This window comes from Sinocyclocheilus grahami, unplaced genomic scaffold, assembly GCF_001515645.1.
Source record: "Sinocyclocheilus grahami isolate Dianchi unplaced genomic scaffold, SAMN03320097.WGS_v1.1 scaffold28.1, whole genome shotgun sequence".
Classification (NCBI taxonomy): domain Eukaryota; kingdom Metazoa; phylum Chordata; class Actinopteri; order Cypriniformes; family Cyprinidae; genus Sinocyclocheilus; species Sinocyclocheilus grahami.
The window spans coordinates 1,126,816-1,146,152 of NW_015505207.1; the positions used below are offsets into that span (position 1 = coordinate 1,126,816).

Here is a 19,337-nt window from a genome sequence, read left to right on the forward strand (position 1 = left end):
CCATGTCTGCATTTGTGATCGGAGAAATAACAAACAACAAGCACTACTCTACACTGCTCAAAACTCGCGTTTGAATCGTCAGTGGCAAATTCTTTAAATATAAAAAACGTACTTACAGTCTGTGAGTCAGAACAGCCGGCATTTTAGTCTACTCTTCCAGGATCAGGAAATAGTCCTCCATAAAATGTGCTGCACACATCTGATTTATAGTCGTGTCCTCTTTTGGAAGTCCAAACAAAGTAGTTTTGCTTTCACAATGAAACACACAGCGTCACACACGGTGGGCTAGAGTGAGCGGAGGCCTAGAGTGAGGAACGGCCGGCGGACTAGAGTGAGCGGAGGCCGGCGGATTTGACGAAGGAGCGTCTGGCGGGCTTGCGGCAACCACATGTGACGACCCCGGGCTGGACTCCGCTTCATCCACGGTGAAAGCCGATCCGGCGATCCACAGCGCGAAGTTGATGTATTTCCTCAGCGACCAGCACGGATCAGTATACGGACGAGTATGACCGTTGCACTCACGTGTTTTGTGTCTCGCACGTGAGTGGCGCCGGCGCGTTAACAGTGCTGCTCATCAATGTCAATTCCAAAACAGTGGACCAATCAGAAGACCCCGGAGGCGGGGCAAGTGCTGCGAGAAGCAACATACTTTATTTAAAACATTTGTTTACAGGAGATGCAAGTTATTATTTTCTACATTTCACATGACAATATTTAAAATGTATTTTGTTTGCAAGAGATGCTGGTTATTTTCTACTTTTGACATGGCAATATTAATTTATATTGTTTGCAAAAAATGAAATTATTTTTTTTAGGAAACTTGCTTTTTACAATAAATTGCTTTTTTTCATAAGATGTCATCATTTCAAGCAAGCTTTGATTTCAGTTGTTCGAAATATTCAACAAATAACCATAAATATTTTGTTTCCTTCAATCATTTTAAAATCACAAAGATAAGAAATGCACTCTTTCATTAGAAAAAAAAATCCCACATTTAATAGTGGAGTATTTTTACACTACAACCCTTTAAAGAACTATGACCCGGAGGCGGGGCAAGTGCTGCGAGAAGCAACATACTTTATTTAAAACATTTGTTTACAGGAGATGCAAGTTATTATTTTCTACATTTCACATGACAATATTTAAAATGTATTTTGTTTGCAAGAGATGCTGGTTATTTTCTACTTTTGACATGACAATATTAATTTATATTGTTTGCAAAAAATGAAAGTTATTTTCTATTATTTTTTTTTTTTAGGAAACTTGCTTTTTACAATAAAGCTGAAATGCGACTTTTTTCATAAGATGTCGTCATTTCAAGCAAGCTTTGATTTCAGTTGTTCGAAATATTCAACAAATAACCATAAATATTTTGTTTCCTTCAATCATTTTAAAATCACAAAGATAAGAAATGCACTCTTTCATTAGAAAAAAAAATCCCACATTTAATAGTGGAGTATTTTTACACTACAACCCTTTAAAGAACTATGAAGGCAAAAAAAAAAACAATAATAAAAAAATATAATCGTTAAATAATCGCAATTGCGGTAAAGTGTTCAATTAATCGAGGTTTTGATTTTAGGTCAAATCGCCCAGCCCTAGTTTGTAGGCATTTTTGCTTGCTAAAATCACTGTAAAACACATATTTAAATGCTTATTGGGTCCATTGTTGTATAACACCAGTGTTGAGTAAATAAAAATTCTGTGTATTACCATTAATAATAATATAAAATTCAACTGATGCACAGTCAGTTTCGAACATGTTTCATCCAATCAGATTTCAGAGGCAGAATCATTTGTTTTATAAAGTGAATAATTTTGCTGCTCTGTGTTGTTGTGTTGCATTGTGACTTGCAGCTCCATATAGTTATTTATCTTTTACGGATGTTGTTTTTTGTGCCTGCAGGGTGTTAAACAGACAGATCACTTTGGATTTATTTGTCGGGATGTGGTGGAGTCTGGCCCAGCCCTGTATGTGTGCTACGTGTTCCAGTGCGCTAGTGAGTCTCTGGTGAGTCCTGACCTGCTTGCAGCACCTGTTGTCCCCACACCGATCAATTATTTATCCTAAGCTACAATGGAAACAATGACTCTCCCTTGCCTATTTTGTGGATATTGCCTTTAGTATGCTGATTTCTCTACCAGCTAAATGCCACCCAGAGGATGAATAGAATCAGACCTATGTTTTTGCACACAGTGTCCCATTTTAATTGAGACAACTTCACAAATTAAAATATTTTATTATTAAATAATAATTTTCAGTGCAAGTCTATTACTGTATACATTTTTCACTTGTTTTGTGTATTTGACCACTTTTCTTTCTGCAAATGCTTTTCACAGGTGGATGAAGTAATGCTCACCTTGAAACAAGCCTTTACCACAGCAGCAGCTCTTCAGAGCTCCAAGAACCAAATCAAACTGTGCGAAGCTTGTCCAATGCATGACTTGCACAAACTCTGTGAGAGAATAGAAGGTACAGCCACCAGCTTCCATCAACTCACTCAATGTCTTTGTTCCACATTTAGTACAATATACCAGTGTGTTTCTCTCTCAATGTCCCAGGTTTGTATCCTCCCAGGGCGAAACTAGCCATTCAGAAGTACCTGTCCCAACTGAGCGACAACGAGCAGGTCAATATATTCGAGCGGGTGCAGGTAGGCACACAAGGAGAAATTTTGCAGACAAAGTAACTAAATATCTTTGAATTTCAATTCCTTATTGCATATTTAGTTTGTATTTTCTCATGCATTAGAAAATGAAGCCAGCATCTGATCATGAAGAAAACGAGCTTGTGATTCTTCACCTCCGACAGCTGTGCGAGACCAAGCAGAAGTCTCATGTTCATATTGGAGAGGCCCCACAGGTAGCATAACTGCACAAACAACATAAATATATGTATGTATGAAAATAATAAATATAAAAATATATACAGGAATATTTGTATATATATATATTTGTTATATACATAATTGTCTATATATAAAGATTATTTTATAAGGTGCTATGGAAACAATGAAATAATGACCTGTCCACCCTTTAAATTCTACAGTGGAAACAAGGGTTTTCTGGGACAAAAAGACACAATTAGCAAGGCTTCCAATGCACTCAGACTGTGCTTTGAGCTCACTTGTGTTTGCTGTGGCAAAGTGTTTAGACGAGTAATGATTTGTCCCTGATGCCTGGTGGTCTTTCTTCCATCATTTTAAAATCTATTGAGTGAAATGTCACCAAGTGCAGAACACGATTTTCATGGATTTCTCAGAAAACTCTAGATGTATGGCACATTCATTCTCACTTACTCACTCTCTTTATACCTTTGTGTGACAGCAGAATGCTTCTGGCAGCACCGTGACCTCTGATAACTCCATTGCGGGCCGCATTAAACTGGACGTGTTCAAGAACAAAACCCGGAGTTCTCTGACAAGCTCCCTGGAGAACATCTTCTCAAGGGTATGTGTGTGTGTTGTGCGTCTTTGTTTTAGTAGTCTGTGAATGGGTATTGACCCATTTACCCCACCCTTGTACAGAATAATACCTTTGTTTGTGTACATTATTATAATGAATCAACCATCTGCTGTATTTACTCACAAAACAATATCTATGTGTAAGGATAAAGCTAAGCTTGAATTGTACATTAGACATTTGTTTGTGTTCCGTTAAAGGAACAGTTTACCTAAAAATTCAATTCTGCCATCATTTGCTCACAATCATGTTGTTCCAAACCTGTATGAATTTCTACAATGGAGCTCAAACTGATTATTTTTTTTCGATGGCAACTGTTTGATTTTGTTACATGGAAAAGAGCAGCATACATTTTTTTCTTCTTTTGCGTTCCATGAAAGACAGAAATCATACAGGTTTGTGATTTATGAATGACATGTTGATTAAATGATGACCGAATTTTTGTTTTATTTCTTTAAAGTGTGTGTAAATGTAAATCCTGACTTTCAAGCAGGTTGCTGTTGTTTCTATATTTTATTTGTTATTAAATATTTTTTCTCTAGGGCGCCAACCGTATGCGAATGCGTCTCGGCAGCATGGGAAGTTTTGACCACGTGAGTATCACACAACACGTGAACATCAGGATCTGTCATTTTAACCCCAGCTCTTGTTCTCTCCCTGCCAAGAATCACGTCTCAGTTCTGCCCTGCCAGCAAGCATGTCTCTGTGGTGTCAGTTACCACTGCATGCTGAAATTAATACCAATGCTGGGTTATGATACACTACATGTTTTTCTGCATCGCCTTGTGTAATATGATTGAATCTGGCCTGTCAGCCTGGTCAGGAAGTCTTGCTTATTTGGGGTGGCTTGTTTTGACCCTGTCTACCTCGCTGTCTCTGTGGGGTGTGAAATGTGAGGTGTGTGTGTGATGGTAAGCTGGACACGTCTCTATGGAAAACAAATCAGTCAGCTCTTCCTTCCCACAGGGTCCTCACATGGCCTCAGAGGCACTGCCAATGTGAGGACCTTCTTTCGTGCTTAAACTTCAGCTCTCAATAACATGATAGAATCCAGCAACTCCTTGCTCATGGCTCTCTTCCATGTTCAATATGTACTGTGAATCATTTCTGAGAATCATTATCATATAGTGAAACTAAAATAGTGATGAAAAAAATTTATTTAAAAGGGATAGTCCAACCAAAAATGAAAAATGATAATTTAGTCACTCCCATGTTGTCCAAATGACTTACTTAAAAATATATTTGAGAAATGTTTTTTTTTGTTTGTTTTTTGTTTTTACATACAATGGAAGTAAATGGTTAGCAGTACTGTTTGGTTACCAACATTCTTCAAAATACATTCCGTTGTTTTTAACAGAAAATTAGTCATACAGTTTTGGGTGAGTAAATGATGACAATTTAAATTTTTGGGTGAACTGTACATTTAAACCATTTTTGTAAAATGAAATAAAATAATAATTAAATAAAATGATTACTAAAAGTACCAGTATTAATAATATAAAAACCTAAACTAATGAAAGTGAGTGGAGAAGGTAATCAAAATAAAAAAATTATCAATAAAAAATAGAAATAATATATATTTTATAAGGTAATGGAAAACCTAGAATGTCAGGGAAGTTTATATATGAATATCTTTAAATTGATGTAGTGAATATCCATTTATCTAGTTATGCTCTGCTCTAAAATATTTAATAGGCTAAATATTGCTTAAAACTTAATCCCAAACAATAGTAATGTCTATTTTAATTATTTAAAAAAAAATCCTTATCCAGAAATCGAAAACAACTGAAAAAATCATGGAAATTCATTGGTCATTGTGTTTAAACTCCAGTTGAAAAAGGATGCATTTTATAACAAAAAATATCAAACCAAGCCATGTCCATAAACTGTGATCAATCATAAAAAATTTGGTTATTACTTTATCGTCAGAACTAACTTTTCTTTTCTTATTCATTTGTACAGTTACTTTTATCCAACTGATCCCAAATTTATCAAACTTAGGTTCCCATTCCCTTTGTGTTACCCTGCCAAGAGAACTATTATGCTGTTTGGATAATTTGTTTTTCCCAAATTTAGCTGTAGGCAGCTGTAGGAAGTGGACAGGGTTTGTGATTTGTGCGAGTGGAAGGAGAGAGCATTGTGCAGCCGTTGCTGGTTTCCTGGCCCTGCTGTGTACTGACTCACAGGAGAGCATGGGTTCAGGAACCACCATAGCGCAGGGACAGGAAACAGAGTGAGGAAGAGAGACCCTTCCTATAGCCATCACAGTAAACAGCAGCCAGAAACCTCCATTGTGCTGCGGTCCACCTCCAACGGCTCATGTGTGTCTGATGTGGCTCTGTGACACAGACTATTAACATACAATAGATCACAAAGTGTGTGAGCAGTCACGCTACCACCAACTTCTGCTTGGGGAAACGAACAGAGACTCAGGCTGGACGGGGAGAGCGAAAGCGCTGGGTGAGTCGAGAATCAGTAGTTAGATGTAGCTGGCAGCAAGTCACTTGTTTTGCTTTGTCTGAAACTTGAAGGTTGTACATGCATATCTCAGAAGATTGCTTGTTTCTGTCTGGCGAGTGGTTGGAATTTGAGGTTTGACTCTTGGATAAGCTGACTTTGTGGATTTTAAGGTTTGAGGAGACCTTGTCTGTATTGCGTATCAGGGTGTTGGGTCCATCTCATCACTGACCTGGTTCATTCTCTGTTCACCCAGCAGGGCGACTCCCCTGGTGACTCCCCACCTGGGACTCCACCCAGTTACACTGAGGAGGACCCAGATGCCCCGCAGTTCCGTCGCCGGGCGCACACCTTCAGCCACCCGCCCATCAAGAAGAAAATCTCCTTCACTGAGGTTTCCTCCCAGGCCTGTAAAGCTCCGCTGCGCCGACAGCAGTCTTTGGCCCCAGAGCTGCTGCAGAACAGGTAATGCATCACTTCCTGTTTGCTCTCATGTGATAAAGTCATATATCTTTCCATCTGTTTTTCAGCAGTCATGTGATATTCAGAACGTTGCAGCGATGTGCTGGCATGCTGAAATCAGCTTGTTGATTTTATTTGCAAAATCATAAATATGGTTTAATACAACACATATAAACTGATAAATGAATGATTTTATCATGAATGCTTACATGGAGAGAGCATGTGGCATGCTGTGTGTATTGCTGGACTTAGCACTAATTCAGATCATTTAGAAAATTACTAAAACTGAAGGATAGGATGTTTGTGATTTTTATTGTTTGATATTTTGTGATCTATATTTGTTATTTTTATGAATCAGCATTTTATTGATGGGATGATAGAGCCTGCCAATTGTTCTAAAAATTAGTTGAATTAATTATATGGCACTTAATTTAACCAGTATCAGCATTTTCTGAGAAATTCACCCAAATGAGGAGATTGTGTCGAAATATTATTAAGAATTTTTTGTTTTGTCTTATAGTTTGTGTTTTGTGCACTCTATTACTTTTTATTACAACTATTTGTCATGTTTTTTTTTTTTTAAATCACTTCAAATACAGATTTTAGAAATGCACATACCGTGGGTACGGAAAGTATTCAGACCCCCTTAAATTTTTCACTGCTGGTTGATACCGATAAGCTGATAATTATTTGTATGTAAATTAGGGCTGGACGATATAGCAAAAAAATGTATCAACGATATAATGTTTCATATCGTTCGGTATCGATAATTATTGACATTTTTATAACCTTTTTTAAAACAAAAAGCAATAGAATTTTTTTTTAAATTTAAACACTGTATTTATAATTAAAGGGGTCATATGATATTATTTTGTGTATTTGGTGTAATGAAATGTGTTTATGCGGTTTAAGGTTAAAAAAACACATTATTTTCCACATACTGTACATTATTGTTTCTCCTCTATGCCCCACCTTTCTAAAACGCATAGATTTTTACAAAGCTCATCGGTCTGAAAAGCAAGGTGTGCTGTGATTGGCCAGCTATCCAGTGCGTTGTGATTGGCCGAATACCTCAAGCATGTGACGGAAATGTTACGCCCCTCACCATACTGTGATGATGCCCTGTCAGTCCGGAGCGATGATTCAAAAACATGAAAACCCATTATAAACGAGGCATTCGTTGCATCCAGTTGGGACATAATTATGGATTATAATGCCTTATACTGTCTTTTTACGCGTTGTGTTGCATCGCGCCGCGCCATGCCGCGTAAACATAAAACCATGTCTGCATTTATGATCGGAGAAATGACAAACAACAAGCGCTACTCTACACTGCTCAAAACTCGCGGCAACCACATGTGACGATCCCGGGCTGGACTCCGCTTCGTCCACGGTGAAAGCCGATCCGGCGATCCACAGCGCAAAGTTGTTGTATTTCCTCAGCAACCAGCACGGATCAGCTCCAGGCATGACGAAGCAGATATCGTCCTCTTTTGGAAGGCCAAACAAAGTAGTTTTGCTTTCACAACAAAACTCACAGCGCCTTAACGACATGGCGGCGGCAACAATACAACAGCGAGAATAAAAGTTACGCCTTCTTTCTTTGCGTGAACATTTGGGCGGCGTTATGCAAATCTCCCCACATAGTGATGTAGATATGTGGGGGCGTGTTAGAACGAGCTGTTTTAGGTAGGCGTGGCTGACTCATAACTTTTATAAAGAATATCTCTTTGGATTTGAGACTTTAGTCTTTGCAACTTTACAGATTTTCTTAATGCACCAAGAGCTTGTAACACTCCAAAGAGAAAGGAAAGATTGAAATCGCATCATATGACCCCTTTAACAAAATGTATTGAGACAAACACATATTTTTTTGTTTTAACAATCAAACACAATAAAAATTTAAACCAATATCTAATTTCTAATGTTTTATATGCAGATTAAATAGGTCTTTATTGTATAGGTCTAATTGTCTCCAGAGGCCATAGGAGGGCGCAATGAGCAAAATAATGCAGCACATTTAAATTGTCAACGCAAGGAAGTGAATAACGCAGCAGCGGTGTGTCTCGGGGGCTAGACTTAACAAAACATTAAAATGCAACAACTTCACTTACATTATCACCGCATCTCGTGCTCCACTGATGACGCTCCCTGACGCACACCTAACATTCAAATGCAAATGTTTATTTTAAATTCAACTAATATTCATTCTTTATTCACAATCTCCTCATCACATGCAGGCACAGCACTCATTTCAGCATATGTTCATGTTTGTGTGTGCTGTCTGCGTCACTCATAGTACATGCCTATATTGTGCGCTATATCGAACATTTTTTCTATCAATATCGAAGAAGGTGTACCGTCGATAAATATCGATACCGTTTTATCGCCCAGGCCTAATGTAAATGCCAATAACTGATACATGGCTGATATTTTAAAAATTTTCAAACGTTAAATAATTAAAAATATAAAAAAATACAAATGTAAATTCAAATCAAATTGAATATTAATTTTGAGGTTCTGCTAAAGATTGTAGTTTATTAAAATGTATATAATAGTTGAATTTATTGATTAAATTAATTAGTGTTTATTATAGATTTTAAGCCACCAGTATATGGCAGCAAAAGTAATCCAAATGTAAAAATAGGAGGAAATGAACATGCATAATTAAATATCCAATATTAGCCAATATATATCCAATATTAAAAATATATTTACATTTTTTAAAATAAAAATCATTAAATAACCAATGTTGTACAGATTTATTGTGCATCTCTAATATATTTTATAGTTTTGATATCTCTGATATATGATATATTTTTGTCAGAATTTTTACTTTTCCAGCATTTAAAAAAGTAACTATAAAAATCTCTCTTTCCTAAGCAAAATCTATGCTCTTGAAGGAGTCTTTCTTCTGCTCAGAAGCTCTCATGTGTTCTAGATTGTGGTTTCATGGCAGTGTTTAGACCTCTGTAAAGTAATGTGTATTTGTTGTGGGCCTTTTATGTTTCGGCTCCCTCAGCACCGTTGGTTACACGAGAGTGCGCAGTGTCTCTGAGAGCGAGTCCTACTTCAGTCTCTCATCCTCCTTCCACACCCCCACTTTCCTGAAAACCTTTTACCAGGGCTCCCTCGGCTCACTGGCCTCCCTGTCGGACAGCGGGAGTCTTAAGAGGTGAGAGGGGGCTTCGGTTACAGACCGTTCAGTGTCCGTTTCCCCCGGGGGTGCCTGAGGTTCGAGCTGATGGCGTCCGCCTTCTCTGCGCCTGTCTGTTTCTTAACCCAAAGGCTTCAGTCACTTTGTCATCAGTCAAGAAGAACCACTTCTGTAACATACTCTCTCTTCCTGTCAAAATTGTTGGACTTTGTCATTGTCCACTGGACACAAGGGATGCATTGTTTGCATGTTGGTGTCTTTACTAACTAATGATAAACAAAAGCATTTATCATCTATATTGCATCAAACTGCAGAACTTTCTACTAATCTATACTCATATTGAGAATAATTTATGCTGTTATGTTGCATAATAATTCAGAATTCATTTTTAAATAATGTTGCCAGGTTGGTTTGAAAAATTGAAATGATCTTTAGTTCATCTGTGGTGTTTTCATTTCTGTTCGTACCTGACTAATTTTTCTTTTCTTTTTTGTAAATAGTTTAGAAATGGTCCAGAATAGAGGCATTCAAATATTCATTTATGCAAAGCGGGCTTGAAATAATAGGCTTGCATGTCAGTCTGGTTTTAGAGTGGTTTTGAGTAGAGATAGACCAGCCTGTCCAGGCTTGGAGAACATCTAAAACCAGCTAAAACCTGCAAACCAGTTTTATAATGGCGTTTTCAACATGATGGAGCTTTAAGAGATCTTTAATTAAAACTAAACTGCAACTCGTTCAGAAATCTTTGAATGCCTGACATAAAAAAACTGACATTAACACATACCCACATTTACAGTACAGATATTTGTAGGTATTTCAACAACAGTTTGATGTTGTTATTAGTTCACCCAAAAAAATTAATCATGGGATAAACCATTTACTCACCCTCATGTTGTTCCAAACCTGTATAACTTACTTTCATCTGTGGAACATGCAAGAAGATACAATGGAAGTCAGAAAACTGTTAGGTTACCAACATTTTTGAAAATATCTTTTGTGCTCTGTAGAAGAAACGACAGGAGGGTGAGTAAATGATGAGAGCATTGTTTGGATGAACTATCCCATTAAATAGATTTTGTGTTCTAAAACCAGTTAATGTGGTCATATAACACATTTAATTTTTTCTGAGGGTTAACCAATTTTTTGTGCTAAAAACTGTCAGTTTTGCTTTACATATCCACTTGCACGCTCTCTGACCCTTAACAAAGCTCCTCCAGTGAACTGAATTTATAGCAGTGGTTGTCAAGGGCGAGTGTATTAGGATAGAGAACATGAACAGTGAAACCATGTGTGGAATATAGACCCTCTCCCAAGGGTCTCTTTACAGGACAATACTGTTTGACCAGGCTTTTGTGCGAGTGGCTTGGTCTACGAGCGCGCCTTCATCTGAACAACAGCCAACTTGGACTCACTGACAAATGATGTTCCTCGATGGTCCTCGATGTGTATTCGCCCTTCATTTGTTTGACATAGCGGGCTCTAATGATCCAGTGAGTGCTCTGGAAGGAGGAGATAACATTTAAAATGTCACATCCTTGGCCCTGCTCTGTTTTCTACAAATTGGAGAGAAGGTCTTTCTCTCTGTCTGTTGAATGTCACCAGCTTTCTCTTCTAATTGAATGTGCAGCACACCTGCCGGTGTGGCCATCTGGGTTAGTCCATTTCTTTAGCCAGCGTTTATTGCATAACATTCAATCCCGTTTCACACGTTCATTAACTCCATCTGAAGTGTCCTTGTGTATTGTTGTGGTAACTAAGTGAAGAGACAGAGACTAGCAGGATAAAAATAGGCAGAGACTAGCAGGATAAAACAGATTTGAATAGACTTTAAGCACATTTTGTTTCTGACTTATAGATATTTCAACTTTTTGGACTCTTTGTAAAATGTTTTATATAATGGACAAGAGGTTGCATACACACAGATAAGCACACAAAAATATTACACAGCACACCGGTTTTCAACATTGCCAATAAAAAGGAAGTGTTTCTTGAGCACCAAATCAGCGTATTAGAGTAATTTCAGAAGGAACATGTGACACTGAAAACTGGAGTAAAGGCTTCTGATGGCTTTGTCATCACAGGAATAAGTTACATTGCAAAATACATTGTACATGCGTTGACTGAATGTTTTGTATTGATTGGTAGTGAAAAGATCTAAATAATGATTTGTGTAAAGTTCCTGTGTGCATTCTTCAGCAATTCCTCATTCTGTCCACTTCCTAATAGTTTTCTCTTTCTTTAAAACAGGTAATCTGTGTTTTATGTACTTTATGCATGAATCTAATTAACATCTCTTATGACTGTCTAAATGCACTTTTGCTTCTATGTTACACAAATCTGTGTTGTTTATTAGCGTATAACTGGTTTGACCACCTGTTTTGAGAGTACACGGCCTAAAAATGTTGCTTTTCTACTTGTTTGAATTAGCATATCTTGTTTTGTTTCTCTGCAGTGGTAATGGAGAGGGCAGGAAGAGGTCTCTGTCAGGCTGTAGCACCGATTCTTTGACCTTGGTGCCTCCACGCAGAGTTTCTTGGCGCCAGAAGATTTTCCTAAGGGTGGCGTCACCCATGAACAAACCCTCTGCTTCTATGCAACACGTGGGTGGGTGTACATGCTTTAGCGCACACACAGACAGGTGCAACATTACACCCTGTTCTCCTAGCAGTCTATTTATAGTCAACGTTGCAGGAGAAATCATTGTTCTGCAAGCTTTAGAACTTCCAAGAGAATTCTCCCTTTTACTGAGATTCAAGAAAAGAAAGAGTAACCATGGTATATATTAGGGCTGTCAAATCGATTCATCGCAATAAATCGCATGCAAAATAAAAGTTTGTTTACATAATATATGTGTGTGTACTCTTTATGTTTCTATGTATATATTTATGTTTTATATGTATATATAAATACACACACACATACATTTAAGAAATATTTATATGTGTGTGTATATATATATACATGTGTATATATATATATTCATATTTATATATGATTTATTATATAAATATATATATACTTCTTAAATATATACATGTATGTGTGTGTATATACATATAAATATACAATATATTATATATACTTCATAAATATATACATGTATATGTGTATATACATATAAATATACACAGTACACACACATATATTTTGTAAATAAACTTTTATTTTGGATGCGAATAATTGATTTGACAGCCCTATTATATATATATATATATATATATATATATATATATATATATATATATATAAAATATAAACAAATATATGCACGGTATAAGTTAGAATATAAATTTTTTTGTCAGGGAAATCACTCAATTTTTTTTTATTCCATGCCATTTGAGCATAAGCCTTAGACTTTTTGGTCAGCATCTGCTGTTTTTCAGACCACATGGATGGCCGGGAGCTGCTGCCACTTTCTCCTCGGGCTCCTCAGGTCAGCCCCCTGTCCCCAGAGCAGGGCAGTCCAGCTGACTACAGGGCCCTGTGGAAGAAAGCCATCCACCAACAGATTTTGCTCATCCGCATGGAGAAAGAGAACCAGCGCCTGGAGGGTTAGTGTTTCTACCCCTCTCTTATAATTTAACATTTATACATTCTAAACCCCTATGAGTTTCCATTAAGCATGAAAAGACATGTATTGCTGATCTAGATTTTATATTATATAAATAAACATGAATGGTGATATATAAATAATAACTATAATATATATAAAAAAATAAATATCAATTGAATGGTGCAGTCATCAGGGGATGACTATTTTCACATTTTTCTGAAGGCATACAGTAGGTTTGAAACCTACAGAGAAACAGATCAAAATATAACTCGTTACTCAATGATAATCTTACCATGTTGGTTTTGGTTACAGAACGCATGAAATCCAATGACATTTGGTGTCTTGGACATCAAACCTGCCAAAACGCGCCTTGACATGGTAATTTTGAGTTTGTAAATAATAGTAAATCAACACTGGAGATTATTTTAAAACATCTCTTATTGTGTTGTACAAAAGGAAGTTAGTAATGTTTGTAACGACATGAGGGTGGGTAAATTAATTTTTTTTTTAGGTGAACTAACCCTTTAAATAGTTACTGTAGCTCAAACATGGCACTAGCAATGCCAAGTTTAATGGGTTTGATTCCCAGGGAATGGATAAAATGTTAAAATAATCTTAATCTATAAACAGTTTATAAAAAGTCTTGAGAGCAATCTAATTCACTATATAAAAGTTTCAGTTGCATAAAAACCTACAGCAGTAGTTCAGCATTTATGGGACATTATGGAGTCACAGAAAAGGGAGTGTTTCCTCCCATCACTCCGGTTAGACTGTTGTTTTTTTCCCTGGCCTTATTTTTAGAGGGGCAAGTGCCACTGCCTCTATTTGACATTCTGGGGCAAAGTTAATTATAGATGGGAATGTCTGGATGACGTTCACATTCTTTAAGAGTGCACTTGCAGTTCTGTGACCTCTAGGCTACATATTCAGCCTTAGTCTTTAAGAAATAGTTTTTTTTTTTTAATTAGTGTTTGAGTCTCTTTAACTCATTATGAAAGGTTAATATTGTCTATTAGTTCAACTTTGTTTTGGAATAGCAAAGCTTTGTGAAATATTGCCCTCTGTTGGCCAAACTGCATCACACATATGAGTCAAGTCACTTCCTCTACCTTTTTTTGTTTTTGGTGTTTTCTGTCTTTTTTTGTGTGCTGTTGGATGGGCCGAACTGAATAAACATGTTTGAGTAGAAGGTAAGAATTTATACGGCCAAGACATTGATGTCTCGCCTGAGCAGGCTGCACTTGAAGCAGTTGTTGGCATGATATCATTGTTTGGCTGCAATGTAGTACAAACCAGCATGAGGCAGATAGCTACATGTTCTCAAGTGCAGATAGGATATAATTTCCTCCTGCCAAGTGCAATAATTGTGGAGTTAAAGAGCGTCTTCTTGTTCATCTGCAAAGATGTTCATGTATGTTTTTACCTTGATAGTACAAATATGTTGTGATGATTTGTTAAGGTAACTTTAAAAGGCCATGCCATTCTGAGCCTTGTCTAAAGTTGCTATGGAAACTTGTGGTGCATATAATCCAAAATATGAGCAGCATGCTACAGTTTATTCGCAGTGATGCATGTTTGCCTGTGTAGCTTCTATTGTACATGCATTGCTACAAACCCACTTTTTATTTGTTTTTACAAACTGAAACTGATCAAATGATTATATGCATGACAGTGATGAATGGTTAGTGGTTCTGATTTTGCTTGTGGACCCAGATTTTACACCGAACATTAAGCGGTAAACTGACACAATACGAAAACTGCAAATAAAGAAAATGTTCTTTGAATAATGTGATGAATGTCTCATTTTATATGAATTATACATATGTTAAGAACATATTTTTTTATTAAGTTCTTAAAACAATCTGATGAATGGCATTTTATTCTGAATCATGTTGATATAAAATAGGAATTTAAATTTTGAATGCAATTTAAATTGCATTTAGCATGGTTTTCCTCGTCTGTCCACATTTTTGGGTCACACCTCAACACTTCAGAACCACTAACAAAGAATCTACCTCTGTCTCTATGGTAAGAGCAGGTGATGGACATGATGCATTTTCATTTTGACACCTAGAATTAGATCCAAAGAGATAGGACATAATAACAATGCATTAAATATCAGTTGTTCTATTAGTCTGAATAAATACATTTTAAACCTCACTTTTTTCCCCTGCAGCCAGCCGTGATGAATTGCACATTCGTAAAATGAAGCTGGACTACCAGGAAGTGTGTCAGTGCTCAAAAGAGGTGCCGGCCCTTTGGGACAGGAAGTTGAGTAGTCCCTGCCGCACTAAAGTACAGTGGGACAAAGAAGAGATCCACAGTGCTGTATGCCAAGGTATGAACTGTTTAATCTGTTTACTTCCATCAATAAGACCATCATAGAGATACAATTTTTGTTTCTTACTATAATGTACACTAACATTCAAAAATTTGGGGTCAGTAAGATTATGTTTTAGTTTTTTCAAAGAAGTCTCTTATACTCACCAAATCAAACAATAATAATGGGAAATATTACTACAGTAGTTTACTATCAATATGTTTTAATAATTTATTCCTGTGACGGTAGCTGAATTTAACAGGCATTAGTTCAGTCTTCAGTGTCACACAGTCTTTCAGAAATTATTTTTTCTATGCTGATTTGGTGCTCAAAATACATTTCGTATTATTAGTGTTGAAAATAGTTGCACTTTTCCCCCCAGGATAGCTGATGAATATACAGTTCAAAAGATTATTTAAAATCGATTTTTTTTGGTTATATTTGAAATAGTAATTTCATTTGTACAGTAATAATGTAAACCTCTTTCAAAAAAATCGTAAATTCGAATATTTCATAAAAATCTGTTTGATCAAGTGAATGTGTCATTGCTAATAAACATATTCACTTTTGACTTGTAGTGCATATATAGTTGTAGATGCTTACATTTACATGTGAAGTTGTTTTGCTATTTTTAACAACCCATAGAGTTCCTCACTCTTTGATTGTATGTGCGTTCTCTGTAGGTGTCCCCAAAAGTCGGCGAGGTGAAGTGTGGCTCCTGCTCTCTCAACAGTATCGTTTGCGTCACCGTCTGCCGCAGCGGCAGCAGCCCCCTGAAACCCCTTATCAGGATCTCCTCAAACAGCTCACAGCACAGCAACACGCCATCCTGGTGGACCTCGGTCTGTATCTAACCAAAGTACTTATAGTTTGTGCAGCTAATTCACATGCACATCAGAATACTGTTATATTTTTGACCCAGCACATTACTGAAGTGATGTTCCCATTCTTTCCAGGCCGGACATTCCCAACACACCAGTATTTCAGCACTCAGCTGGGAGCTGGACAGCTATCTCTGTACAATCTCCTGAAGGCCTACTCCCTGCTGGACACGGAGGTGGGCTACTGCCAGGGGATTAGTTTTGTGGCCGGTTTGCTGCTTCTGCACATGAGCGAGGAACAGGCTTTCGACACTCTCAAGTTTCTCATGTATGACCTGGGCATTCGCCGACAGTACCGTCCCGACATGATCTCTCTGCAGGTGCGCTGTGTGTGTAAGAGTATCAGTTTTCACTAGTTCATGTTTTTTCTTTCAGAACTGGTATGTTTGCTTATCTGATTATGCCTGTTGTTAAATGTAGCAGGACTGGTTTTGTGACAATTAACGGAATGAGCGAGTATGTTAGTTTGTTGAACTGAATGTTATGTGAATTACCTTTCTGTTGTATTAAAAACTATATTATTAAAGAGATTGAATAAATGAAAAGAATAGTACTTTTAACACGTTTGTTTAATATTATGTACATTTTAGTAAACATAGGGGCTTAAAAAGCTTTGATTGACATGTTTGGCCAGTTAAATACTACTCAATTTTTCTCACACCTCTTTTGTCGGACACTTTAATTTTTAATATAAATGAGCAATAAGCGAAACATAAATGTTTACATATTTAGTGGTGTTTTAGTCCTCATAGTGTTTATAAAAGCTTGGATCGCCATGTTTAGATCACATGACCAGCTCAATACTACTCACTTTCTTGGTTGCGCCTCTTTTATTGGACACTTTAATAAGTAGGCTAAATTAATAATAAATATGGTGATGAATAGGGTATTGTTAAAGGTAGGGTATTGTTGCTAACTGAAATGTTTTTGCTTAATGCTACATCCACACCACTAGGTGTCAGTCTAACATTCAAAGTGACTGCTTTATTGGCTGGCGAAACATAAATCAAAATGTAAGAAATGTACTTTCTGTGACTGTAAATTTAACATCCTAATTTTGTTACAGGGACCAGAACAGGGAGTATTTTTAATACACTAGATTTAAACACACATTTGCTCAAGCGGTATGCAAACAGCCGTCTCCACCTCTTGTACACTGTTTCCTCCTCAGCTGTTAGTGGTTATTCATCATCAGATGTGCCAATGTTTAATCCCGTGGGAGAGAGCCCGTCTCAGCCAGTCGCATTTGAGCCTGTTTAAAGTTCACTCCTCTAAGTGTGAGGACTTTTTCTTCTTTCTCTCTCTCTGTAGATCCAGATGTACCAGCTGTCACGACTGTTGCACGACTATCACCGTAACCTGTACACTCACCTGGAGGAGCACGAGATCTGTCCCAGCCTGTACGCCGCACCCTGGTTTCTCACTCTCTTCGCCTCTCAGTTCCCACTCGGCTTTGTTGCCCGTATATTTGGTAAAGTTCACTTTCTACCTAACTAACTAGATGAATGTATGTGATGGGGTTCGGGTGAACCTTAGGATAGTGGTGAAATGATCTTGTGTGTTAAAATGTATGTATTTCACACATAAGTCAAGTATTGTAGCCAATGCATAGCCTTTGACTCTTGTGCATGTATGTGTGCTGTGTGGCAGACCTCCTGTTTGTTCAAGGCACGGAGGTGATTTTTAAGGTGGCCCTGTGTTTGCTGAGCAGCCACGGGGGAGAGATACTGGAGTGTGACGGCTTTGAAAGTATTGTGGACTACCTTAAATCCACCATCCCCACCCTCACTCATAGCCAAATGGAAGAGACGATCACTAAGGTACATTTAAAATTGAAAAATTCCTGCTACATGTCTGGGGGTTTTGTATTAAATTATCTATTTCATCCCAAAAAAAAGAGACACTTTTTACACTTTAAACACTCATGTTACTCTGGCAGTTTGCACATAACTGTGGACATTTTTTGAATATTAAGATTTTCATATGAAATGTGATGTATTTAATATGGTCTACAGTGTGACAAAATGTTATTTTTTTAATATTCATACAATGAATGTAAGTATATAAATAATATCAGCCACAGTGTTATTTTAGCATAATTTATATAATATTACAGTATTTAATATTTTAGCCTTTATTTTTATATTTTCAGTTTTTTTTAGCAATTTTAGTTTGTTAGTTAGTTTCAGTAATTTTAATAAAGTAATATTTTAGTAATGTATGTTTTAATATTTGTTCTTAGTTCATTTTTAGTACTTCAGCTTAAACTTATTTACATTTACATATAAACATTTCAAAATTTCCACACAGTGTTTTTTATATGTAGCATGCACTACACTAGAATGCACTCTATTTAACCACTTGGTGGTGCAACTTGCTTTTCAAAAATCAACAGACTGTTTTCTTGAAAAGAAAATTCATTGACTAGAATTTTTATTTGACAGTTTTTGTTTATATTTGGATATACTTTATGTAAAGGTATGTGTGTGAGTCTCAGATAGCGTTTAACTTTAATGAACCTGTGCCATATTCTCTGAAAATAACTATCAGTATGAAATGTGGTTTGCAGGCAATCGAGATGGACATCTCCAAGCAGCTGCATGCGTATGAAGTGGAATACCACGTCCTGCAGGATGAGCTGTCTGACGCTCCTCCACCATCAGAGGACTCCGATAGACTAGATAAACTGGAGAAAGCTAATGCCCAGCTCAAGAAACAGAACATGGACTTACTAGAGAAACTGCAGGTAGATGTATAACAATATCACAGCATAAGTACAACAACAAGTAGTGGTTTGAAAAGCAGGCAAGTGTTTTGTTCCTTTATTGCCAGTGTTTGGCTGCACAGAACAAAAGACAAACAGCTTGAAACCTAAGATCTTTACAGATGCAACTCTGTTTACTACCAAAGAATATTAAAATAGAATTTTGGTGTAAAAATAATGGACATTCAACTGATAATCGCTTGTTGATTTATCATCCATAAGTTTTAATGAATGTGGGAGAATTAATTATCCTTGAAACTCCATTAGTGTAAACATGTGAC

At 36.9% G+C, this 19,337-nt stretch overlaps 1 protein-coding gene across 1 annotated transcript; it reads left to right on the forward strand.

Moving 5' to 3' along the window:
* The first annotated feature begins 1,487 nt into the window (after positions 1–1,487).
* LOC107569953 (TBC1 domain family member 4-like) lies at positions 1,488–19,050 on the forward strand. Its single transcript, XM_016256135.1, has 18 exons — positions 1,488–1,493; positions 1,907–2,011; positions 2,341–2,473; positions 2,563–2,654; positions 2,753–2,863; positions 3,328–3,450; positions 4,005–4,055; positions 6,179–6,384; positions 9,404–9,556; positions 11,991–12,142; positions 12,922–13,089; positions 14,279–14,281; positions 15,268–15,429; positions 16,095–16,253; positions 16,368–16,612; positions 17,604–17,763; positions 17,943–18,112; positions 18,862–19,050. The coding sequence occupies exons 1-18, from the start codon at positions 1,488–1,490 to the stop codon at positions 19,048–19,050; spliced, it is 2,388 nt and encodes a 795-aa protein (XP_016111621.1).
* Positions 19,051–19,337: the final 287 nt, after the last annotated feature.